This window comes from Manacus candei, unplaced genomic scaffold (assembly GCF_025592945.1).
Source record: "Manacus candei isolate 608988 ecotype Guabito, Panama unplaced genomic scaffold, ASM2559294v1 h1tg000010l, whole genome shotgun sequence".
Classification (NCBI taxonomy): Eukaryota; Metazoa; Chordata; class Aves; order Passeriformes; family Pipridae; genus Manacus; species Manacus candei.
Window position 1 is genome coordinate 5695656 of NW_026138058.1, and position 27879 is coordinate 5723534.

General features: G+C 39.5%; 1 protein-coding gene across 5 annotated transcripts in view; it reads right to left on the reverse strand.

The window, feature by feature from the left end:
* Positions 1-247: 247 nt before the first annotated feature.
* Positions 248-27879, reverse strand: part of SLC44A1 (solute carrier family 44 member 1) — a 74567-nt gene continuing 46935 nt past the window's right edge. The window contains exons 7-17 of one of the 5 annotated variants that reach the window (XR_007902773.1): positions 26434-26523; positions 24240-24367; positions 23054-23240; positions 21070-21235; positions 16767-16923; positions 16228-16311; positions 15051-15188; positions 13101-13337; positions 11757-11837; positions 1685-1894; positions 248-581 (exon numbers count right to left, since the gene is read on the reverse strand). Coding sequence is in view for 4 of the 5 variants with exons in the window: in XM_051777422.1 (XP_051633382.1) it covers positions 11547-11837; positions 13101-13337; positions 15051-15188; positions 16228-16311; positions 16767-16923; positions 21070-21235; positions 23054-23240; positions 24240-24367; positions 26434-26523 (1478 nt within the window). In the remaining variant the exon portion in view is untranslated. The other 4 variants (XM_051777424.1, XM_051777425.1, XM_051777423.1 and 1 more) reach the window with 4 other exon arrangements.

A 27879-nucleotide genomic window follows, 5' to 3' on the forward strand; every position in this document is an offset into this window, starting at 1 on the left:
TGGAGGAAAGGGAGGCACAAGGACAGCACATGATGAGCCCCACATGGACCAGCAGTGTGTTGGCCCCAGGCAGGTGTCCACATCTCCCTCTCTTACCTGGAAGCCCCTGGAGCAAAGACAGGGGGACATGGCAGGCCCTGCAATCAGGAGAGGTGGCTTCATCTGGCATTGCCAATGCCTACTGGATGTTTTTTGCCCAAGGTTTGTATGTAGGACTTCATATTTATAACTAGAATACAACTAAGAGCCATCAGAAAGGCAATTAAAACCAGGAAATATCACTATTTCTGGAATTGTGGCAGACTCTGGATTGGTTTTTTGTTTGTTTGTGGGTTTGTTTACTTGTTTGTTTTTTGGTAGGGCACAGGGTTCAGGCCTGTGACTTCTTCTTCAGAGGACTGCAGTGTAAAATACCTGCTCACCCATTTATTTGTCTTCCATTTGATTACTGTCATCTGGGATAGTGAGATAAAACAATTCAGTAGCTTCTGTCATAGGCTTTATTTCTAGATTTGATTGCTCCAAAAAATCAGAAAATCTGCCCTGGTGCTGGTTTTTCTTCCACTTTGTTTTTAGTGTACCTAAGGTAGAAAATAGCTAAGCATTAGAGGGAGATTATGGCAGTAGGTGTCAGAAAAAGCTTTTTCAGGTGTTCTGTGTGCGGGACTGCAAGCTCCATCCATTTCTCACATTCATAATTTAAATAGTAATTAGAAATTCTAAATAATCTCTCCCTGGGCACTAGCTAATCTTCATTAAACATCTAAATACCAGCGACTAAAACTGGGTCAGCTCCTCAGTGGCCTGCGGTGGAGGGAAGGAGCCGTGTCAGACTCCTGCAGCACAGGATCTGGCCTCACTGGCTCGGAGAAGGAGCCTGTTTGCTGCACACCAAATGTTGCACACAGAGGGCCCCATCCTCTACACGAGGCAGGAGAGCTCCTGCAGTGGCCAAGGAGCTGTGCTGTCTTGCAAGCAAGGAGACTGGTCCTTCATCTCCAGTGGGAGAGCAGGGCTGCTCAGGGATCTGAGGAGGCACCTGCCTGTTCTGCAATTGCCGATGCCAGGGAGTGAGTCCCGAGGCTGGTGTTCACAGGTACATGCACACTGCATGCAGAATGTCTTGGCAGTGGGAAATGCTGTGTGGCTGAAGGACAAATCCTGCTTTTGCAGCTCCAGACCTCTGTCTCTAGGCCCCTGCTCTCCCACTCACAGTGTGAGCAGGATCTTCTTGCTCATTCCACCACCGTACCCTGAGGTTTTCCTTTCAAGTCTTGTGTCTCATTCTGTCCTCCCTACATATAGTTCTCTCCCTAGCCCTCTGCAGCCCACTTGTAGCCCACCCCCACCCCCCCTTTTTTTCCCCCCCTGGAGGTCATGAAACTCTTGTTTCCGAGCTGAGGGAATCAGCACTGATCCCTGCAGACAGTGCTTCAGACTCTCACTGCTACAGAGGGTGAGGAAAGCTTCTGTTCTACAGTTCTGACACATGCAAAATCCAGTGGAAACCAGACAGGGTTTTTATAATCTGTATGCTATGTTATGCTTCCTTCCCCTAACACCTCTAGTGCTGAAGAAGGGTATCTCCAGAGTCCTTTCTGCTCCACACAGCTAAACGCACCCAGCCAAGCAGATTCACCATTAATAACCCATGAAACAGACACTCCAAGCCAAGGGGACATACCTTCAGAGGAACTGTGGAACACTGACATGCAGTAGAACTCTTTGGGTCCCCAGCATGGGACCCTGCCTGTGTGCAGAGGTCCTGTCTGATGGGCTGCCTGGTCCTTTTCATCCTGACGGTATTTACCGAGTGGCCACAACAGCATCAGTCTCCAGTTCAGAAGTGGCAGTGGTTTCCAGACAAAGTAAACCATCTCATGCAAATGCAGTGCTGAAGTGGTTTGCAGTGAAGAGTAATAGAAGCAAGAAAAGATGGTTCAGCTTGGCTTACTAGTGTATTAAAAAAAAACTGGCAGCAAAGAAAGCAGAAATTTGCTGTGCCCATGGGATGGAGAGGAGAGCACAAGAAATCTTTGTGACTGCAGATGCCTCTTCTGGTAAGATCACACGGGTACTATTATTGCTTCTACTCACCATCCACCTTTAGCTATCCAAGCTTGTTAGAACGGCTCTGCAGAGTGGGGAGCAGGTACAGGACCTTGCAGAACAAGGAAGTTGTCCCACAAGAGGTGCTGCACTGGGATGTGCAGTTTGCATGGCTCGTAATACATAACAAGATTTCCATCATCCCTCCCTACTCTGCATTCCTCCATAGCTGTCCCTGTGAGGCAAAGCATACATTATTAGCCAGTCTGCTCCAGACAGCATCAGCAGTCCTGAGAGTCCTGGGTATGAGCAAGGGACTCCTGTGCATGTGTGACTGCAGCCTCTCCTTTTCCACAGCAAAAGCTTCTCAACTGCTTCTGTATGTGACTGACCTTCAGCACACCCTGCAGGCTAAGGAACCTGATGATGGGTGAAAATGTTGGCTTAGAGGGGCAGTTTCCAACGTGCTGGAGAGAAGCTGAGGAGCAGATGATCAGTGAGAAGAAAGACTGTGAAAAAACCCCCACCTTTGCTCTACAGAACTCCACTGGCACACCCACCTTAGGAAAACATCAAGCATCACAATACTTCTCTTGGCACCAGGACAACATGCCCATCATTACTGCTGCTACTCAGCTAAAGGGCAGGCACAGAACAAAGTGAAGCCTGGGCAAACACTTGCATGGGCTCTGCTTGCTTCTCAGGAACTTGAGATTGTGTTGTTAAGAAGAGTTGGACTTAAGAACCCCACATGGAAGACAGAGAAATTTCTTTCTTACTTAAAAGGAAAACTTTATTTTGATACATTAAAAAATCTATACATTTCTTAGACTAAAATACAGTTTTGCATCAGTATCCTGGCACAATGTCAGTTTACACAGAAAATCTAAGATTAGATCAGCACTGTTAATTTTTCTTCTCTTCCTGCATTCACAGCTTGCAGTATAAAACATTTTAAGTTCCCAAGACAACAATAAACAGTGTCACATTTACTTTTCCCATTTTCAAAGGAGGTGGCATTCCACTGGAAAAAGGAGCACTTGTTAGTTGATCTTGATTCAATGTAAATCACTAAGTCAGTTCAGGGATTTGATTGCCCTGTTAAAAGTATGAGTGAAGGAGGATGAAAAATTCGTTTTCAGATGAAGCTTTGATGGACTATGACAATGCAAGTACTGTCAAGCCTTTAAAATATGTTCAGAAGATCTTCCTTAGGGTAGTTTCTGTAATCAGCAACACAATCCATCATACAGAAATAATTCTTTTCTATAGGTATAGATAACACCTTCATTTTTTCTCTGAAGAGCTCCATGGCAAAATAAAAGCAGGACACAGGGGATGTTGCTGTGAGATGTCTGAATTGGAACATGAATTTCCTCAACTATTGTGAAGATTCTGCAGAATATTTTCTACCTATGAAATCCTACTCTCCACGGCTCCACCTAACCTTTGGCCTTTACTTTCTAGCCCACATTAGAAACAAAGCCACCTTTCTATTTTCTACTCCCTCACTCCCCCAGGACGCACTACAACATTGTCTGCAGCACTGTTTTCCAAATGAGAGATATTCCTCCTTTTCGGTTTGAGCAGCAGGGAGGGACCCAATTAATACTAACATGGACCACACATGGTATTTGAGAGTTAAAAGCTGTGACCTCAGTGGAAACGTCAGTGCTCAGTTTCTGCTGGGTTTCACAAGTAGTCAAAATTGCTAATCTCACCAACTGTTTCTGGAATAACTCCCTAGCTGTCCCTATTTCCACTCAAGCCACAGAGGTTGTTCACTTGAGGAATGGCAGCTACCTATGCTGCCACATACTTAGAAAGGTCATAGCTGTCTTTAACATTACTGAAATAAGACTCGTTCTGTTCAAGTCAGCTGGTACTTTTGCCCAGAATTCTTCCAACTTTTGTTCTAAGTGGAGTCCTACGTTCCTGCAGAAAAGTACCAAATGCTAAAAACACCGAATTCTGCTCATCACGCTCACATTCAGTGACCTGACCTCACTGAGACAGGGGAGTAGAATCTGATGGGTGTTTGCTGGTTTTCTGCTAGTTCCCTTTTAGCAGATCTCTGCCAAATGAATGCCTCCAATAGTTTAGCCTCCCTCCAAATGGGTATTTTCAGATTGATTCATGCTACCAATTGTCCCTAGGAATATTTTCATAATCCTAAAGTCTCTGAGGAGCTTTGGCTTGATTGCATCAGCTTGTGAACATTGCAAGACACATCACAGCTCCATCCCAGACCAGAAATTCTGCCTTTTATACGTGACCCATATCACAAGAGATAAGTTTCATCTCTTCTCTCACTTCTTTAAATATAAAAGAAAAAAATACCTTGAGAACAGTATCCGCTACAGAACACAAGAAATATAGATTTACTGGTTTCCATAATCTTGTTATGTGATGGAAATAACAGCAGAGATGAAATAGTTGAAAAACCATTTGGAAATGACATATTTAGAGTAAACTTTCATCATCTCAACAAAGAAGCTGAGGGCAAGAAATGCTTCAAATAAGTCTGTTGGGTCTTGTGTTGGGAAACACAAGGTTGGTGTGTTGTTTTTTTTTTTTCACAAAGATGAAATAGGATTTCTGTGTTGATAATGTGACACACAAGCTGTTCAAGAAACAATGGGCTACTGATACTTAGATTTAGTAAACATTATCTGCACAGGCAAAGCCATGATTTAAAAAACAGGAATGCTGTCAGGTATCTACTTATAAATCTTACGATTGTTTCTCAAAACGACTGTGCCATGTTCAATATAGCATGTAATATGCACTCTGAATCAAATGCTCACTGGATGACAAGTATATGTCTGCTACATGCATTTTATTCTGACTCTATAACATACATTCATAGAATACATCATAACCACTCAGAGCAAACCGCTAAAGTGCATGCCCTGAGGGCACATTAAATATGTTGTCTCCAACACTGGCTGCTCAATTGCCAGAACACTGATACAGAAAGGGCTCATTTTTGCGTTATATCCCCATTATGTGCTGAAAGAGTAAGAGCTAACATCCCCTGCTCCCTCCATGAAAGGGAGCACTGTGGAGCAGGCTAATTGCCTGCTGCAAAAAAAGCCCTTTCAGAAAGAAGTAACCACCCTGAGAAGATGCTGTACAGAAATGCAGGGAGCAAGTCTTGGATTAACTACTAGGTTAGTGGACCTGTGTACTGGGTTAGGCTGGATGGAGTTAATTTCCTTCACAGCAACCTACAAGGTGCTGTGTTACAGATCTGCAACAAAAGGAGTGTTTGATAACACAATGTTATCAATGTTACCTGTTGCTGAGCAGTGCTTGCACAGGGTGAATGGCCTTCTCTGTTTGTCACTCTGCTACTCCAGCAGAGTAGGTTGGAGCTGGGCAAAGAGGTGAGAGGGTGCACAGCCAGGACAGCTGACCTGAACAGACTGAAGAAATATTCCATAACATATAAGGTCATACTCAGCTATAAAACTGGGGTGGTTCCAAAGTAGCCACTGCTTGGAGATTGGCTGGGCATTGTCTGCTGGTGGGAGATGGTGATTGCCTTTGTATCACTTGGGTTTCTTTTTCTTTTCTTTTTTCCTCTTACTTAATGAACTGCCTTTATAACAGTGCTTTTTGTCCTTTCACTGCTCTCTCCCATCCTTCTGTGGGGACTGAGCAAGCAACCGAGTAGCAGCTTATGTGACAGCCCAGTCAACCCACCACGGCATTTTAACTGGGTTTTCTACTGTTAGTTCTCCCTTCTCCCTAATGCAGAAAGTCCTTCAGAAAGGCCAAGCTAAGGCCACATTTAAAACCCCATCCTGTTTTTGGCAGCTGGGAGCTACGAGAAGGCTGAAGATGCAATTCTAAGCTGGCCATAGCATTTAGCCTAGCTGTGGAACAGCAGTGAAACTGCAGAAGAGATGGGTTGCACTTCTAACACAGTGATGGAGTGATATCATAAAAAAAAAATCCTATCTTAGGACTTTAGCTCAGCACCTACTCCCCCTCTCATTGTCCAGGTGACATCCTAAATCATTGCCTCAGGAAGGTGAGAGGGAATGTGGTAAGATCAGGGGAGCTGACACTGCCACTTGGCACTCCTTTACTGAAAGAGCAATACAGAAATGAGACCTAAAAGAACAACAACAAAAAAATCCTCTAGGGTTGGAAGAAGCAATAAAGATTACACACTGCTGTTCAACTTCCAAATAAAACAGTGACTAAAATAATGTGTAAAAATTTTAGCAATTTAAAGAATTGTATACTTTTTTCCCTTTGTAACCTAGCTGGTCAGAGGTTATGATACAGACCATCTGCGGAAACCAATGGCTGGGAACTAGTAATCCCACTGATTGTTTCTAAACCCAGATTGTCCAGTCTAAATCTCCAGTCCTCAAGCAGTACTTGGTTTAATGGACTTGCCAAGGAGATGATTTCTCTGTTTCAGCTGTCTCATCTTGCTCCTCCTGCATTGTTATTCTCGCTGCAGCATCGCTCTCTAGTTAGTCTAGACTGCTTCCCACAAAGCAGTCCACATACTGGCTTTAATAACCAACAGTCAAAAAAAAAAGTATTGAATCCATCACAACTGGCAGAGCCCAGTACCCCTACTGCCAACATTTCTATAGCAATTTACATGCCAAAGTGTCCTCTCACTCCGCTATCCCCACTAGGATAGGAAAGCAGAGTCTCAATTTCTCCTGAAAAGTTGTCTCTTCAGAACTCTGTCTTCTGCTTATCTCCCTGCACAAGACAGGGCTGGAAGAGGGCAGCTTGTAGTTTGGTTGCAAATGAACTTCAAAGGACATTCAGAAGCTTTAAAGGGCCACTGGAAAATCTGCATGTGGATGGAATGCCTTTTTGGCATGACTTAAAAGCTCTGCATGCCAGATATACACTCAAGAGTGGTGCACACAATTTTATTAAGAACTTCGTAATGATATAGATTTCTCACTTAAACATTACTACTACCCATAGAAAAGTGTTGCCTGTATCTTTTAAACACCATGTAAATAAAACAAATTTATTTTTAAGACAGGATAAACTGCTATAAAAATGGTGCACAGTCAAGTAATACAAAAATACAAAATTTGTTTCCAACTGCAGTCCTAGTTGCAATTACAGAGAAAAGTCCCCACTCAGGACTTCCAGTGAGCAGGGAACACAAACTTGTGGGATCAGTCATGGCAGAACTTTTTTATCAAAATGCGCAGAATACAAGGCTTCTTTGATTAAGCACCTCCAATAGCCCCCAAACAAGAAGAAAATTAATTTTTCTGGAAGCAACTGGGTACTCAATAAGTCTTTTAGCCTTGGAATCCAGTTTCTAGGATTCATCTAAGCCAGTTTTTAAATTTCTGGCGTGGTTAAACCCTCCTGATCTACACAAATATTGGTGTTGAGAGCCACTGCTGTCTTAGACACTGGTACAGCAGGAAGGTCTCTTCTCCACAAAAGTAAGACTGCTCCAGTGCTTCTTCTAGGCAAGTCTGACCTCTGACTTGCACTGAGAGGCCTCACCAGTGCTCCAGTCTGAATCCCTAGGTTGAAGCTCTAGCCCAGTTAGCACTTACACAGATGTGTAAGTTACAACTTCAATACTTAGAGAGCCCTTCTGATGTTAGTGGAGGTACTGATATGGTTCACTTAAATGAGTGTCTAAGTGCTTCCAGGACTGAGTAATTCTGTCTCTCTGCCTCCCCAGCAGCTATCCTTTCTACACGTACCTTTATTTTCACACCTCTCACATAGTTTGGGGTCTGTGATATGAAAAGTGTAAATCCTTCTTTTAACTGGCTTACCGAAAGAAAACCTACCAAATTTAAGTTATCAAATGCCTTCTGGAAGCAAAAGTGAAATATTTTACTATTGCCAAAAGATAAGAGCACTAGTTAGCTACATGATACTACATAATTTTTTAAATCTTCAGCAGCAATTTGGAAGTCTGATCCTCTGACAGGAAGCACAAATAACTGCTTATTTACTAAACCTTGATAACATGAGTTGTGCATGTCTCTACCTAGACATACCTCTCTACTCCATTACAAAGCTTCTGTAGAAAGACTTTTCTCTTTCAAAAGATTTTCTTGAATGGAGTGATTGTACCATTGAGGCATCGTTTATTTGTAGAGAGCTTGTATTTAGTGCAATAAGTTTAAAAATTCTGCTCTGAAATATTAACTTTACATTAACAAAAATATTTTTCTTAAAAAAATTGTAACAAAAGGAATATATAGCATAGACAGATCATGAATTCTTAGCAAATACACTTAAGCATTTACCATTACAATAAGTTGAATAATTGAATATTAGCATTCATATCTGGCGAGCTTCCAGACTGAAAAGAAATTTTGTACTACTACTACTAATAAAAAAGCATGTTCTCTTGTCATTATTTAATAACTTCAGATAACTATCCTGGCAGCTACACTTCCAAAGAAATGTTTCTCTGCCCTTTCCCGTTTTAGCCACCCACTACAGTACATACATATATGGATCAAACAACAGGCAAGGAATGAACCCTTCTACCTCCCAGAGCTCTCTGGCATTAAATGAAATGAAGCATACAGTACTTTTTTTATGTACAGTAGTACAGTTCATTTCTCTTCCCCTCCTCAGCATCTTTGTATCTAGTCATGAATTAATCATGAGTATGGCTAAGACTGAGCTTTAACAATCTGTTATTTCAATTGCCCATATGCAGAATCCATACCCTTCAAAGGAACACTGCTGAAGTGTGAAGGAGGTTACTGAACTCAAGGGGAGGATAGAGGGCAACGGGTATGAGGGGCAAGTAGGGTAAAGCAGGAAGTTGATTGCATATAAAAATTATCTGTCCCCATTTTGTAGGTTCTGTTTAACAGGAGATGCAAGGGCTCCCACACACCTGAATACCTGAGGAGTTGGTTATTGTGATGTCTGATACTGGTAAACAAAACTGTGCCCTGCCAGGGTTATAAAGTAAAATAACTGCTTACAAACCAATCTGAACTGAATGAATTCTCACTGAAACCACCTTCTGAAAAACTAAATTTAAGACTTTTCTTGATTTCAAGGTTTTCTGTACATGTGACTGTCCCAAATTTAATGCAAATTGAAAAGAAACTAAACAAGTAAAAGTCTCAGCAGATTAGCAATGTCATGGGAAATCTGTCTCTAAACCCAGTCATGATTTCAGATTATCTTTACAACGATACCTCCTCCAGATTGTAAAATACCAAGCAGATAAGAATCAACATTTCCATGACCACAATCAATAATTTAAGAAATGGAACAATGATAAAGCTGCTTGTAAAAGCCACCCGTATGAAAAGAGTACATGTTTCACAAAAATAATTGTTAAAAAAAGTTTTAAATCCCTGTTCCTTTTCTCTGATTTTGGCTGTTTATTTATATATATATATATATATATATGTATATATGTATATATATACTGTTTTGGAATGTCAATGGGTTCCAATATGGCTGGCTAGTTTCAAGATGAACTTGCTCCAGAGGCCTAGAAAACAAAGTCATACAGTACAGTCTTAGACAAATGCCAAAGGACAAGTAGAAACTGAGTCAAAGGGGTCGCTGGAAGCCATAAAGAAAAAAGTGTGAAAAGGTGTTTGGTTTTTTTTTTTCTTGTGCCCTGATACAAGAACAGAAGGTCCTAAATGTTTCCTCGTCTCTGCTATTATTACCTACTTTAAGTACAACTCCACTTAGGGTGTTTCACTTTTAGAAATAATTGTCATATTCTAAGAAATATCTGCATTTCAAGGGTACTGAAGCAAGACAGTAGAGATTCTATTTCTAAAAGAACAGGAAAAATAGTAGTAGTAATCTAATTTTCAGACATGCAATTTTGAGACTATGGGCACTACCATTACAGGATAGACTTATGAATGGTTCTATGCCAGACATAACTGAGGCCTTTATTGACACTTTGGGGAAGGTATCAGAAATTTAACGGAGGTAACCACTGTGTCCCATCCTTGTCAGGAAGTGAGATCCTAGTATTTCAAAACCCACTCAACTGGAGCTGAATGCCCAAAAATGGAAAGCCACTTGATAAAACAAGGCCCAGTCAGTTCCAAACAAAACAATCACATGAGCAGCAGAACTGGGAGTAATTCAGCAGGTGACTCCCATGCTGAGCCCCAGGTGCTCAGCATCTTCTGCAGTAGTCCTACGAGGACTTTCAGGCAGTACCAGGCTCAAGAGCCTAGAAACAAGTTCCTACAAGAATAACACCACCCTTGACTTGCAGGTAACTTTGTTTGCCCTTTTGTAAGGGGCGGGGTGAATAAAGGTTTTTCACATCCAAGCTTTAGGCAGTCAGGTACAAAAGTATAAGTAGCGGTCTGTGACAGTACCGACAACAGTGTAAGTGGAAAACCACTACATAATAAAATTTTGAACTGAAATTTTGTGCATGTGACTAGAGGGTTTGCACACCCAAAGTCTCAATCATTTTTAATGGCACATTTGCATCTACAGCATTTGGATCACTCTGAAAATCCCAACATTAGTGTCTGTTTGAACAGCTAGAATTACTCCCAGAAGAAACAGTAAATGAACATAGAATTAGTTTTTCATATGTATAAACACAGCAGCATTTAGGCATAAGCAAATCTAGAAACTGGAATGCCATAATGAAATAGCAAAACACGCAAAGCTACACATCAGTCTATAGCAGGAACCCATTCCAGCTTGTTCAAAAAGTGCTCATGCAAAATGGCTTCATGTACATTGTTGAAAAAAAAGAAATTCTTCTGTTAGCATACACTTATTTAGATTCCATTTGGTTAAAAAATTATCCCCATAGTATGGAAATGACTCAGACCCCAAACGCTCTGAGGAAGTAATGGCAGAAAAATATTCTATTTCACAAAATCATATTGCACGATGACAAGTCATACCTTGCCCAGACTGGCTCTCCATTAAACGCTCTCTGTTCTCCACCTTCCAAACTTATCCTCCTATCTGTTATCTGTACCATGTATAGTGTTCCTTATTCCAGGCTACTCAGACATGCAATGCCTTCCTAACAGGCACACCATAAGTAAAACAGGCTGCAAAAGCATAAATGATGCATTGTTCACTGTCTGTGCATCTGACAGTGTGAGATGGAAAGAGCACACAAGAGACAAGCAACATAAGTAGTTCGCAATAAAAACAAACAACTGGGAGAAATGTCATTTGAGCAGGTTGAAAGGAATCACTGTATCCAATTCCTTGGCATAGTGTAAGATAATTTGGTGAGGGCTTTAAATGCCTGGTCCTACTTTGCAACAATGGCTGCGCTCAGTAGTGTTCTTCAGGCTTTTGCAGTGAATGTAACATGAGCAAAAATTGTTCATCTCAGGGCTGAGAAGAGATTAAAGTCAGAATAGCCCAATGAATTTCAGAGCCATCTTATTTTTAGACTAAACAGCAACTGGGGCTGTCTGTGTACACCACATAGCATGCCTCACGAATCCTAATGAAATATACTGCATTTGTTTCATATGAGACAGTTCCTTTCATCTTACTTTTACAGGAGATGGTCTCAGCTGTGACAAAAACTCTGCCATCCAGGTGATAGGCAAGCTCACAAACAGAAAAAGCAGAACATCTTGAGTGATACAGAGAACAAAAACTTCTCCTGAAGAAGTGCAGTCAGTAAAGACAAAGAGGGAGAAGAAGTAAAAGTGAAACTCTTGGAGGACCGCCACCTCCTCATCTGCACCTACCATTGGTTTTAGCTCTCTGCTCTCAGCTCCACCTCCCCGGCCAGCTTCTTTCATAGATTTCCTACTATTCTCCACAAACTCCTGAAAAACAGTAATGAAACGACAAGTGCTCTCTTAGCACAGACTCTAAAACATCAAGTCTCAAGACAGAACTTCAAGATGCAACTGCTCAAAACATCAAGCCCATCTGCATCTCTTGCTCAGACTTGACCATGAGGTATCAGAAAAGCCTGTCAAATATCCACAAAGGCCTCCCTCATTTAATTCTGGAAGCCAGACAGGTATTTGCCTGGTGTGCTCTTACAACTTTTCCATGTACCACGCAATGTTCTCCTTTATGGGGAAAGAAGGTAAAAGGCTGGTTGACCAAAAAAAAACCAAACCCAAACCCACAAACCAAAACCAAAAATCAAACCCACAACCAAACCACAACAAACCTCCCCCCAACACCATCCTAGTCTCAGCTATTACATTGTAGCCTGTGAACTGTGTGTAATTTCAATCTTTTAAATTTTTCACCAGTACAATCTCCCATTTACGAAGATTAGCAAAGCTAATTCAATTTTATACAATTTTTTTTCTCTTGCAGGTAAGTATTCTGCAGCAAATTTCAGTAAACTTTAGCTGTTCGTGTTTTGTGATATTGACTGCCGACTAAAGAAACCTACAATGCTTTTATGGTTTATTGGTGTTTCTTGCTAAAAAGTAACTCATCAGCCACCACTTTATTTATTATATACTCTAGATTCTGTTGTGATTTACCAAAAAATCAGCACCAAAATTCTCAGCATGGTTTTCCCACAAGTAATCAGAAAAAAAACTTTTTCTATGATTGAGAAGTCATAAGAATCTTCCTCTAGCCCACGCATGGGGGGGGGCATTTTACAGAGACATATTCTACAGCTGCTACTTAAAAACACTCTCAAGAAAACTACCTACTCAACAACAAAGTGAAGGGTTTTGGAAGCAGAACTCTTACAACTTTGTAAGAATTGTGCTTTCTTAGGAAAGCACAAAACCAAGCCTTTCCCTCTTGTTCTGCTTCTTTCTAATCTGCAGTGTCATTTACAAGACATGATACCCAAGAGTATGATTCTGCAAGATGACTGTTCATCTAACAGGCAGCAAATAGAAGCCAATAACAGTGAAACCAAGGGAAGGAAGCATCATCATTTATCTGATGCTCGTCAGACTACACTGTTTGCAGGTCAAGCCATGAACAAGGTGGCAAGGTAAAAAAAAAAAACCCAAAACATTAAACCCAGCAAGTGAATTCATTCCACTGTCAAAATACCTATTTTATGGAACCAGATCCTTAGACTTTGAGAGCAAGAGGAAACTTACCATGAGAACTTTATCCATGTAGAATTCCCTCCCAGGACTCCCATCGTTGTATTTTGTATCGATGGCAAAACATAAGAAAAGGACATCAACAACCATTTCATAAATAGAAAGGAAGCAGTGAGCAACCAGGAATGCAAAGAGGCAGACAATGATGAGTGGCAGCACCCAGATGGTGTAATCTCGTTGGTAATTCAGCAACATAACGCCGGCCAAACCTGTGCTGCAGACAATCAGGACCTGAAGAAGAAAACAGTAGACAACTCTAATGGCAGAAGCCTTTTGATGTTTTTTGCTTGGTTTATTTTTTTAAAGCCAATGTGCTTCTTGGCCTGCCAGGGCTAGAATTAGGGGTTACAGATACTAGTGGTAACAACATCTTTACCTCCCGGATTCCCCACATCCCCGATTATAAATGACATTTTATCCATTGATATCAGAATTGTTACACATCCTTTAACACAAAAGGTATTTTTCAGAGCAAATCATATTTATATTCTGCTGTCATAGTTCTAGTTTTATAGAACATTCCTGTAAAAAGGAACTTTATCCTGTAATCTCTAAAAGCCCCACAACCTGATGCTACCAATCCCATGCAGTTGTGGTTTTTTTTGGGTTTGTTTTTTTTTTTTGGTTGGTTGGGGGGGAGAACTTAGGTCTTAAGAGGATGGTACATTTTCCATTTTGCTGCTGGAAAACTGGAAACAACTTCCAAACTTGTGTAGTCTTTATCTCACTTCCATACAGGAGAAAGCAGACCAGAATTCATGTGAGGCACTTCATGTAACAGTCTCCACAGAATTGTACTTCATGTGAGGCCCTAACAGACATTTCACCAGGTACCAGTTTGATTTTGGCAAAACCAAATGGACTAAATTGCTGTGGCCACTTAACTTTTTGAACATTTCTGACCCTATTATTATGAACTGGAGCTAAACATAAAATTGTAAAATAGGTCAGCTTTTATGGAAATACCATTTTGGACTGGTAGAGTTGATGCTGGCAGCCTAGCATTGACTTAGCTGATGGTATTTCTTACATGCTGGACACTGTTCATTTTAACATTTCTGTCACCTGTGCATTTTTCTAATAATCTGAGAGTCTGGGGGGTGTTTCCGAACTCCTCCACAAAACTGCATTATGTAATTCCTGTTCTCCCAAGCACTTATGTCTCCCTTATGTGTTTATTCCTTCTCACATCTTACTGACTTAGTTACTGGATTCAAAGTTCAGCCCACTGTACTCTGACTTAACAGAAGTAGAGGAGTGTAATAAGAAATACAGATGAGTTCAACCACTGTCTGAATGCTTAGGCACAGGTGATTTAAGTAGATTGGTATTAATTGTTCTAGTAAATAATGGCATAAAATCCTTCAAAGGATAGAAATATTACACTTTCCATAAAGTATATCTCCATCGGTTGGAGACCCAAAAAGCTGACTGACCACAGCAACTATTCTAGTCTCCTTTTAATTATCAGAGCAGAGGTAACTTAGTTGCTTAAGCTGGCAATTTCTCATAGCAGGCTTTTGTACAGTTTGATCATAAAGGTCATCAGTAATGTGTCAAATTTTCAACATAAGCTTGGAGAGCCCTTACTGAACAGAATTTAAAAGAAATGCTTCCTCTCCTTAGAATTCTACATTTTAACCACAGAATCAAACAAAACCCTAGAACTTCTAAACACTTTTCTCTTGACTCCCTAAAAAATAAATCATGCAAAAGGTGTCATAATCTTCAGGTATTCCTCTCTAGTCACTTTCACTCCATGTGAGTACATTATTTGTTTATCCTCTCTACTCTACATAGCCCCTCCTAATGGGATGCAGCTGGACATGATAAGTGCACACTAAGAAACAGGATTTCTAAGGCATTTTGTGTTTGGGGTGCAGCCATTGCTAAAGAAAGCTTGCTTGTATGTAGGTCTGTAAGCACTGTATACAGCAGACATACCTTTCCTAGGAACAGCATAAAATCTCCAACTGTGTTTATGGCAGCCACTCGCAAAGCGTTTTCCACCAGGATAACAAAGGCATCCTTTGCTGAGGTGCAGAAATTGGTGCTGTTGATAGCTGTGGCTGTATATGCATTCTAGGAAAAGGAGATTGAAGACTTATTCATGGAATGATCAGGTATTTCAGATGGAGGGTGGGGAAGGTGAAAGGGAAGATACAGCTCCTGAGTAAGTCACATTCGTCATATGATGTTAATGAACCAACATTCCCCTGAGAGTTGTTGAATCAAGCAATATATAGCAGCTGACAGAAGACTGTATGAGGTAAAGAACTGCTATTCTTCTTCTCCTTTGCTTATAATTTATGCATTAACTAGTTTTTTCAAAAAAACCTCATTAAACAGGATTTGCAATTTCTCTGCAGAAGGAGGTGAGCAGTGGCACAGCTACAGAAATTAAGTAGTTAGAAAAAAATCTGGAAATACAAAAGAGTCTGAGAGTCATACAAGTCAAACAAGATAATTTTTAGGTACTGCATTCAAGGTTAGTCAGGACAGTTTTCAAGGACTACAATGGGGTTTATTAAATGCTTTCTTCTGATTTTATTTTCTATATCTCCACAAGCAAAAAAAATTAACAGTGAAAGAAATGTTAGCAAGATATTTATATATATACACATGAGAGATGGACTATAGGCCTATAAACCCATTTTTACAATGGGTCTGACCAGCCAGCATGTTGCAACTTGCAAATTTTCTTCCACTTTGTAGATGATGCTGACGATTTGATGTTCTGTACAGTTTCTGCATTGTGTGAATCTTAAATATTACACCTAAAAGCTTCATTCTGTTTTCACAGGAGACACATTTTGAAATTCAGACGTGGTTTTACAGAGTAGACATATGGGAAACATCTCCAACCACTACACAAATCGTTATAAAGTCGAGACACCATGTTCACAAAGACGAGTATTGGCTATTCTTTTGTCTTTGTTTACATTGCAAAGGTCAATGTAGTATTTGCAGTGTAATTTCAGTAATGAAGACAAGACTGAAATACTGTCATTCAAGTTCAGTTCCCAAGTACAATACATTATGCGTCAGCCTCAGACTGCAGCCTGGGAATATATATACTATTATCAGCCCTTATATAAAACATGAATATTGAAAATCTTACCTGATTTAAGTATGTCAGGCACTTTTCTAGACACCAAAGGCAGCAGATGCAGGCTTTAAGCATACAGCGAGCACAAGCATTTTCCTGGGAAAGCACAAAATGTGGGAGAACAAAGATAAAGAGTAAAAACAGCAGATCTTAAGAAAATAGTATTCCTTCGTGTTTCAGTAACTGATACTCAGATAGCTAAATTAAGCAATCCATATCAGTCCCACGGTCTTTTAAAGATTCAATATTCACAGAGCCATAGAATGGTTTGGATTGGACGGGACTCCCCCCACCATGGGCAGGGACATCTTTCACTAGGCCAGTTTGCTCAAAGCCCCATCCAACATGCTTTTGAACACTTCCAGGGATGGGGCATCCACAACTTCTCTGGGCAACCTGTTGTAGTGCCTCACCACCTTATAGTGAAGAATTTCTTCATTACATCTAACCTATTCCAAAACAAGACTTCAAGCCTCCCACACCGATCAAATTAACAGGTCAACACACCAGGCCTTAATTTTCAGTAAGAAAACGGAACCTATTTCTCTTACTTTTCCTTTGAGTTGTGTTTGAATATACATTAGAATCATTCGTGGTATCTTCACTAGTGTGATAATGAAAGACCCCTTTGCTACTGTTCCTAGGTGGTAACAAACAAGGCGATTAACAGATGCCAGAATAGGAGTAAATGGCAGATTTCTTTTCTCCCTGTTGAAAAAAGAAAAAAAAAATGAAATAGAACAATCAGTATGTATGTGGTACCATCTAGAAGTGCTACAAATTTTCAATAAAATAAGGTGCAAAAGGAATATATTATCCTCATACCAGCTTTCAGGGTGTATTGTTCACTCCACCTTGTGTAACTCACAGATTTGTCTCCAGTGGAGAAGTAGGACTAGAATAAGGAATCAGTATGTCATATAGGTAGTGTGGTGGTACATCCCATTCTTCCCCACCCTCTTTGGGCTGCATTAGGATCTCAGAAATGCTCGTTAGGCCTAGGCCTTGGGCTCAGCTCCTCTTGAGTATATCAGAAACACTGTCTGCTCCCAGGAACCTGTCCTGTCTAATGAGCTCCTGTTTTTTAATGAACAGCTTTAGAAACTCGCTTTTTGCATCTGAATAACAACCTAAGTGGAACAACATTTTTGTTATTGAACTTTCCAAGAAAGTTACCGACCCAATTTGCAGCAAGGATGGAAGATTCCTGTCACTAAAGCAAATGCTCTTGCAACCCTACAAACTCCTGTGCCACAGCTGTCTGTGACCAGCAATCTCCCTCTGAGTGGGATGCTTTTCAGAACCACAGAACTCCCAAGTTTGGTATACTTGGAGGACTGATGTCAAGCACTGCCAGTGGAGCCTGGGCTGATATCTCCACTCCTCAAAGCTCAACCTTTGCCAGCTGAGAAGATGCAAAGGCGTCTGATGTGAGAACTTCAGTGAACTTGGGGGGAATTTTTCACAGGTACACCTGGTACATACTGCTTTAGGTCTGTGCGTGTGCAAGTGTATGTACTATGTACTACGAGCGTTATATTGGTCAGTAAGTTAGGCCTCTAAATGAGCTACTGTTGTGCTTATAATAATTGCTAAATTGTTGAAATTGGGCTACTGATTAAGTGATTTTAAGTGCTGTTAAAACCTCTAGGCCTAAACTGCTGGTTAAGTCCAGGGCTAAATTTGGCAAGGCGGTCTGCTCTGAACCTTGTGACTCAATGGGAGGGTCTCCATCATTCCTTTTTATCCATATCCTTTCCCATCCTTATACTTTTTCCTTCCCCAGCCTCTGCATAAATAATTTTAGGTTGATTTTAGTTTTAGTTTGATTGATTTTAGATTTTTTCCTATTTTTTTCTCTGTGTGCTTTAGCCATCTAGTAGAGTAGTAGAGTGAACCTTGTCAATGATTTATGTCACACTTTTACCTTTATATTAAAACTACTTTTGCCAATACCTTTGCTGGTGATTCTTCAAGTGACTTAAAACACTAACTGGTGATAGTTAGTTTTACTAGCATTAGCTGCATTACCCACTATTAACACCTAGCAGTTTCTATACAGTTACATTGCAATTCAAACCTTACAAGGAAGTGAGAAACAATGCCTTCTACTTTTCTCCTGTTCTGTTGGAGATCTTTATGTAGACTTTGGAGAGGATGTAACTAATTTATTAGGTAAATTCTTTTTCTCAGATTTTTTGCATTTCTGATTTAGCTGTTATATCCTCAAGACACCAAGTGCTGGGCCTTAAGCAAGTTATTTAACCCAATGCAGCTAGAGTATTTTTAATTTATCAGAAGAATACTCACTTTCATGGTTTGAAGCTAGTCCTTCTTAGAGTGTTTATTTTTCTTTCCTACCAAGGAAGCCAATTCTATTTCTCTCTTAAAGAACAGCTCTATTAACCATTTAAAGAATTGCTCTTCTTTATTAGAAATAAGAGCAGGATAATAAGCATATTAAAGGAATATGTGCTACACATTACAAAGATAAAGTATCTCCCCAGCTCGGGAAGAGATGTGAGTTTCATTCAGAAAAGATAAAAAAGTACAGCCTTCATTCCATGAAACTAATATCTGCATAACTTAATCCTGAGAAGTTAATGATTAAAATAGGTTAACCCTGTATTTTCTTTCAGTTGACTTTTAGAGCTGAAGGGGTGGAAAGCCAAACTCTGCTCCTTGTTGGGAGTAGAATACGCATAAATAGTTTGAGTCTTACACCCTGACAACCTAAACACTTCCTTTTTTTCAGGTAAAACGTTTCAGGTTCCTCATTATCAGGACAGAGTCTGTAATTCAGAACACTTTGAGCTCTGTTATTGCCTGAGTTGAAAGAAATCCATCTGGCTCAGGTGAATGAACAGTGAACTTATACAAAACATTTCTCCATGCATAACTTCATCTCATTTGCAGCAGAAAGTTGCTCATATGCAAAATAATGGGTCCAAATTAATGCCTTTTCCCTTCTTACTAAGTCACTTTTTAGATTATGATTGTACCTTAAAATGCAAAAAGAGGATAACAGTAGAGAGAAATAAGTATTTACTAACTTAAAATTAAGATTCCTGTTATGGAATTATAGGGTATGGTTAAAATAAAAGTCATTCACCCTCAGGTGTCAGAAAATACATAAACTTACAGATGAAGCATACATGTTGCTAAGCAATCTATTTCAATGCAATGTCTTTCTCCTTCCTCTGTATTTTCCTCACTCTTCAATCTATTTTAATTATTCACAAGATTACATCCCTGTAACATCTTGTAATAATTTCATAGATGTATTTCATTGGTATACTGGAGGACTTAATCATTAATAAAACAACAGAATTTCTGACAGCACAGTAAATTTATTCCTTGCCTTTGATAATGTTTAAAGACTAGGGCAGAAAAAGGAGTCAAATGTAATTCAGGTAACAGCCTCAATTAAAAAGACAAACCAACTAAACACTCATGATCTGAATTATGCCACTTGAAAAATACCTGCATACATTATTTAAAAACATCTATTTTTTTTAAAGAACAGACTCTTAAAAGCACATGGCAAGAACAGAATATGGTTGCTGGACATCAGTACAGCATGAGTTCAGGATACTAATGCTCTTTTTCACTTGGGGATAGCATCACTCCAATATCTATACGGTTTTCCCTTTTTCAAGTAAACTACCATTGCTAAATACCTTGCCAATGTATTGTACTCATGCTGTTCTTTATTCAGAGGAGTTGTATTCATATTGTTTGGAAAAGACTTTGAGAACATCTGAAAAAAAATTAGTTATCTAGTCACTGAACAATGATGTAGTGGTTTGTGGGGGGGGTTTTAAAGAAACATATGAACTACTAGAATCTACAATGACATGTGGAGAAGTTTCATTCAACTATATCTCTCCAAAGTAAGTAATGGTGTACTTTCTTCTTTCCCTTACCAAAAATAATGCCATAGTTCTGCTCCACATACCAAAATTTAATATATCAGATCACCAAAGTACCATTTATTCTCATGAAACACTAACAAAGCATCTGATACCAATCTTTTTTTTTCTGAAAAACCTGAGTCCTAAATGGCTATTTAAGCCACATATTAGTGACTTATTAAAGATAAAGTTTTAAGCAATATTAAATTCAAAATGTTTTCAGATACTACAGGCTAAATCTAAGTTTGAATTCTGAAATTAGCTCTGTAAAGCACAATTCTTGCTTTGTAAAACCATTGCCTAATAATTAGTATTTCTTTCTTGGACAGCCAGCAGATACATCCAGAACAGCCAGCACAAAGTATGCCCTGATACAGAGTTTAGTTCACAAATTTAGCAATGAAATATGGAGCTTTAATGCACATATAGTTCATATCATTTTTTATTTTTATATAATCTTGACATAATCTATATGTAAGTGATGAGTCTAATAAGACCTCAAGTAATCCTGTGAAAGAAAGATTAATGAAGATTAATGAAGCACTGTAAATAATTTAAAGGGCACTCTTTTGCAATTAAAATAATAATCAGATGCTGTCAATATTTTTTAATCTCTACAGAATTTATCAGCATTAATTATTAGCAACACAGATGACCTTCCAGGTGCATCCTGCTTTGTAAACAACCATCCATGCCTGTACAATGTGCACAAGTTACAAGGCAAATGAGACTTCAAGTCCTAAATGTCAAGAACACCATCTATAATCAGCAAAACACGTATTTTAGGACTTCATGTGATTTAAAAAGAGTCAAGGTAATTTAATGGCTCCCCAGCTTTCACGACAGAAACAAGTATTCTCCCCAAGACCTCTGTCCCTCATTATTTCTGCAAAATCAATGTCTAGGCAACTCCTGGTAGAGCTATCTAAGTTGTCCTTACCTTGTAAAATAGTATGTCACAACAGCCCCTGCTACTGTCATCTGCTGACAGGCTAGGATAAACTCGCTGATCCAGATGAGTCCTACTGCATGGTACCACCACATGTATTTCAAAGGACCTACCATCCGAAATTCGACAAATCCTTCTTCATTTGGGACAGGACTACCTAGAAATAAATGAGGGTGAAAAAAAGAAGATGGTGCTTACATCAGTTCATAAATAAGGAAGCATGTGGCATTAGCAGGTCACAAGCAGTTACAGCAGAACCCATCCAGCTTCTACTAACAGTTTTAAATGTCATGTTTAGGAAGATTCTTCTTAAGAAAGATACAGCTTTTGAGACAATCAGTATAACGGCACTTGAAAAAAACCACAAAAAAATATTCTGAGCATGCTCAAAATCCTGCAACACTTCCTTTAATTTTCAGCCACATGGTGAAAATTTCCACAATGAACCACCATCACATGGCAAAACTCCCTATAGTTAAACATAATAGAAGCCTACTTCTTCAGTCATTCTTAATTTGAGTTTGCTGCTCTATCAGTATTATTCACACAGCAAGAATCAATATTGAACTTCATAGCTCCTTACATCTATATGTCAACACTAACAATCACTTTTGCTTTCCTTATGGTAAGTCTTTGTACAAGTATTTCAACAATGTTTGCAGTTCTAAAGCTATTTACAGACATATGGAACAGCTGTAGAGATTCTAAACATACGATTTCATACATTCAGAAATTCACTGACTCTTTGTCTAATGTGAATAGCAGTATCACATACAGAGACTGACAGCATGCCAGAACACTCCTAACTGATAACAGTGAAGTGATAACGAGTGTATATAAGCTAAAAGGATAAATTAGCTTTTACAGAATCAAGGCTAGTTGAAGGGTTCTGTCAGTAAAATATAATATCAGACTAAATTCTGCTACAAATTTAGTGCCCGTGCAGTGACCTGACTCAGAGAGTGAAGCACGGGGCTGAGACTTTCAGAGGCAAACATTTTCTGCACATCACACAGCGTGTGATGAAAGCTAAAAATCTCAACAGTAACGAGAACAAGAACACATGAAGTGTTACCTCCGACCCTCACTAAAGAACTCGGGATATGAAAAAATACTCACATATTGTATTATTGTGAAATAGCTTTGTGACCTGAAACACTGCTACTTTTGGATCGACAGTAAACAACACATTTCAAAACGCTTAGATTTGAACAGTGAATGACGGCCTGCATCGCCTGCAACGCACTGCAAAATAACGCAGACATCTCCCATCTTGAAAAGCAACCGCAAAGTTTCTTTGCTGAAGTGACTAAGATTTGGACCTATAGGACTGACTAATTCTAGAAGGTCGTCAGACCCCGAACACAAACAAAGCTTTCACCTTTTACGGTCTTCACAGCAGGCTGGAATTAAGAATACATTGGCTAGTCTCAGAATACAGTGTACAAAGAGCAGAAGAATCTCCCTAATAATTGTGGAATAATAATGGAAACCTAAGTTACAAAAAACTGAAAATGAATTCCACTATATTTACATTGTGGGAGACAGTAATTCTGTGGAACAGTCCTTTCGTTACTATGCCTTCATCTGTGTGAGCACTGGCTACCATACAATTACTTGGAGAGATCAGCTGCAAGATTATGCTGTTTTTAACTTGCTTGTGTAAAATTAGACGGAATTATTGAAAAAAATTGTAATAGAAGTTGTATTAACAGAGTCTTGTGGTTTGCAACATGTCAACTTGCATCACAATAAAAAGCCAGTCTAACACACAAAGTACGACGTGAGAATGCAGACTCAAATGCATAATAACTTTCTTGGAATAAGTGTTTTGAAGTCAGTGAAGCAGGTGAGAACAGAAGCACAACAGGTGGGCTTTTCTTCTTAGAGTTTCCCACATGCTTTTTAGCCAACTCTGCTCGAAAACATACAAAAGTTAGGTGAAAATTATTTAAAATAAGCAACAGATGCTCACCTGTAGTACCAAGGAAAAGCAGGACTGTGATCCAGTATGCCCAGAAGAGGATAAGCACAAAGAATGTCCAAAATGGCTGGAAGACTAGCAGTGGCAGGTGAATGAAGACCTTGCCGGCCACGTGGAACAAGGCAATGGTGAGAGCTACTCTTTTGCGCATTATTAACATGATCAAGAATAAGATAACCTAGAGGGAGAAGTTTCCAAATCACATTTTAGAGAACTGAAAAATAAGCGAGCTATTATTTCACAAAGCTAGGATATTCAAACACGCTAAATTAAACACATTTATAAGATCACAAAATCAAAATGTAAAACCGCTGTTAGCTTCTTCTGGTGATAAATTATTTTCCAGGTTATACTTCCGTGGAATTCCAATCTCATAATTACGTATTTGAAATCATCATCAGCCTTAGGCTGATGAGATTAGACTAGATTCTATCCCCAATTATGTTGTACAAACCAGTGAAATCAGCAAGTTTTGACAAAGAATACAATTTAACATTTATATCTGACCATGGTGTGGTGGTCTTGTAGTATGTACGTATCTATAAAAATGCAGGGAGTTAGAATGTAGGAAGGGGAAGAGAGAGGGACCTTTTGATTAGGATGTGAAACAAGAAGAAGAACAAAAGAGGGAGTCTACAATTCCTCGGAAGTTAGTCAAACACTGTCAATTTTTAAAAGTAAAGTCAGTGACTGTGAAATTAACAGCAAGGCCCAAACAAGATAATCAGTGTTAGCATTTCAGTTCACAATGATCCTTCTGTAAACAGAACAAATTTGGGAACAACTAATTTCAAGAAGTAGGAATGTCCTAAGGACTTTTAGATACACTAAAATGACTAAGTACCTCTGAACTGGGAACCTAAGAAAAATCTCTTTGGATTTGCAGTCCAATATTGTACCTATTCTTGGAAGTCCCTGTGGACATTTTACAGTAGTTGAAAGTAGCTGCAGGGTTTAGAAGGTCTCTCCTGACTCAAAATCAGATATTAGGGAACAGTTCCTGAAAGTTAAAAAAATAAAATAACAAAATAAAAAAAAAAATCACTGCAACAGAACTTGTGGCAGAAATAAACTGTTCAAAAACGTCTGCAATAAAAACCTTTCCCCTGAATAAAAAAAATTAGAGACCAAAAGGAAGTCAGAACAAGAAAATAGTACACTCATTAGCAAAGCATACCGTGAAGACTGTAGCTGCAATGGCATAGATCAAGAGAGCCTGAAGATTGTCTTTGGCTATTTGAGTCTCAAGAGCACTGGCAGACATTCGTTTCTTAGCATAGAGCCACCACAGGACTCCTGTACCACCTGTGTTTTAGTGAGAGAGAAAAAAAGGATAAATGAAAGACACCTCCTCTGTATGACATAGTCATACTACCTAGTCCCAAGGAAATGAAACAGTTCCTTCTTGTAAGTTTAGTCTGGTACAGAATACTCAAGAGCACTCATGCTCAACCCAACAGGAACTTCAGGGGAGGGAGAAGTGCTCGGTTCTCCTCTGTTGACCTCCTCTGAAGTGAATATACTCTTTTCACAGTCTCACCCCACTACAACAACTTAAGAGACTTGCAGAACCTTGGCTCCATGTTTTAGGGTGAAGTGCATGAAAGAACTAGTTCATGAGGAGCCCCAACAATGAAAAACACACCTCCCACTAGACAGGTAATAGAGGAACAAAAGGAATAAAGAATTATATGGGTGGATGTATGTACGTATACAAGTGTATAATAATGCAGGGAGTAAGAATTTAGGAGGAGGAACAGAGAGGGACTTCTGGATTATGATGTGAAGTAACAACAAAACAAGGAGTCTACAATTCCTGGGAAGACTAATCAAAACAAGAAGGATCAGCCTAATGCTGGCAAAAGCACCTCAGGTTAATGATATGTAGGTACACTTGTTTCAGACAATGTCAAGGGCAGTGGGACAAACATCAGTAAAAAGCACAGGAGGCTAATAATATGTGAGGTACTATCTTCTAACCACTGTTACAAAATCCTAGCCTTATTGCCAGAATATTATTCTCCCATTCTAGCTGTCTTTCCGAGACAGAACTTTTCTAAAGGACAGGTCTCCAGCCCCTCAGGGATATAACCTCTCCCCTCTGATACACTTTTTTCTCTTTTGAGTAGGTTCTCTTGTTATTTCTGAATCAAATGCATAAGCTTAGCAGGGGGGTTGTACCAGATGAGCCTCTGTGGTCCCTTCCAACCTTACACATTCTGTGATCACAAGTTTACGCTGAAGCTACCCTGTTCGGGTCTGAAATGAAGAATGCTCTTTTGGCATCTCCTAAACAAACACTGAAGACAGAACAAGCAGTATGTCTCACAAGTGATTGGTTCTTATTCAGTTTCTGTGTTGGATGAAACTTTTTAGAACATAGTAACAGATGCCAATAAGTCACTCAGCATAGCTGATCAGTTTCTAAAAAGAATATCAATGAAAAAAAAATTATTTTTTTCTTTTCTGTGGTCACAGGCCCTGAGACCAACAAGCAGAAAAACAAAGCAATTGTGAAAAAATACAAAAGGTCTGCTGATTTTTTTTCATCCCTTGCAGACATGAATTGCAAGAATTAAATCACTAGTGCTTCCTCATATGATTATTCTACTTTTATTCCTGCCCTTCAGTCATCTGCCCATACATTTTGGCTTAGCTACTGAGTAACAATAATAGAAAACTTCAGTTTTACAAATTTTAAAGTTATTGTGATAAAATAAGGCTATTTTCATGCAAACTACATCATCTTTGGCCACTTCCAATACAGCATGGCATTTCACACGCAGGTCTTCCTGAGTCATATGGAAATACAGAGATTTTATTAGGAATGCTAGAAAAGCACCTTTGCCTTCTCTCTTCAAGAACAGGTCTTAAAGAGCTACTCAGAGGACTGAAGGGGCTGATGAACATGTCAGGGTTGTAAACATGTCAGGCTGCATAAACAGCAGCTGCCCTTTGATTCCTGCATGCCTGAATACACCCATGGGGCGGGTGTGCCACCAGAAACACCCGGACTAGATGCTGTGCTGACATATTTAGAAGGTCGGTTAAGAACTGCAGGCAACATTTAGGGCTGTGCTACAAGTGCTGTGAGAATATCCCACACAGACTGTGTGGGCTCTAGTGAGCTAGGCTGACATGAAGCCTGCCTGCCAAGCAGGGAGTGCAAATATCCAAGGAGCAACATAGTCTCTGGGAGAGGACTGCAATTACTAAGGTGGCATTTTTGATGTGTGTCTTAAAAGGGACTCAATCGAAAGCTGAAGGGAAATGCATGGCCCAAGATCTGTGCAGGATGTAGCTGGCCTGATGACACAGAGCACAAAGATTAGAACTGGGCACTCAGAAACTGGGAGACAAACGAGACTTACCAAGTGATCCCAGAATGACAAGAATTGTTACAATCCAGACAAGTACTCTTGAAATGTACCTTATTATAACCATCAAAATCATGGACAACACTGCAAAAGAAGACAAATAAAATAAGCAGAGCTTATTTCTTCAAGTAGAAACAGCCTTCCAAATTTTCCCACTGGGCTATGGCAACTGCCTTCCAACAGAATTCTTACTCAAAGATTTCTTTTCCAAGGCCTACGAACTCACTGAACAATAAATAAAATTAGGCACCTTTACAACTTCTGCTTTGATACTGTTGATTGAAACAAAGAGAGCATAAATACATTTACATGATACATTAAATACAAGACATAATGCGTGCACACAGACAGGGGGGTACTCAGACAATGACCAAACAGACAGCAAGACATGATAGTAGTTCGAGTTTGGTAACATGAGCACACCTCCTGAGGACCAGAGCAGAATTTGCACTCAGATACACTTGTCAAACAAGTGCAGTTAATATGATGCCTGTGTATTGCAAAATGTCACGCCAGGCATGGGTAAGAAAACTATCACAGCTAACTAAGGTTAAGGGAGTGGTGTGTGCAAGTGCACATTCATGTTTTTACATATACATGTCTGCATTCAGCAGTTACATGAAAGCCACTGGAACCTGGCTTTCTGAATCACAGTCTAACCCATTGTTTTAAAATAAATAATTTCTGTTTAACTATGAAGTTATGCAAACTATTTTTTAAATTAACTGTATGTAAACTCAGTACTAACTTCTGACTCTTAACTGAAGAGTAGCACTGCTAATGAGCCACCAGCTTTTAGATTCTGAACAATCTTTCTACCATTAATATCAAATACTGGAGCTATCAAGATAGAAGAATAAACAGCTTTCCAGTTACAGTTGAACACACACAATGGTCTTGTGTGTGTGTCTTTTTTTTTAATGGTATCTACAATCCTTTTTTTGTCCCCTTTCTTTTTCCCTTCCCCCCAATTCTTTTTTTTTTAACCACAAAGGCAGACTGAAAACAAAGGACTGTTATATCTAGCAGAGCTTTGCAGTGTTTCTATCTATACCACACACTGCTCATGTACATGGCTACTATCTCGATCCTCCCATTTTAGTATTTCAGATTTTATACTTGGTATGAGTAAAGCAGGCTCACTAGGTAAGCAGTTTATGTGGGTGGGTAACATTCCATCTTAAACAACAAGACTTTGTTAAAGCAATACTTGGTCCAGTGCAAAGTGTCACTCTATAGGCATCTCACAACTACAGAAACTATTCAGCACCTCTATACCGCTGGGAATTTCCAGCTCTTCAGAAAAGGTTCAGATTTTAAAGGCCTGAAGTTTTAAATTTTGAGGGAAAGGGAAGAAGGAACATACAATACAACAAATAGGCACCTAACTTTCTTGTTTTCACTCTGATAGTTCTCATATCGCTGCACAAATATGTTAAA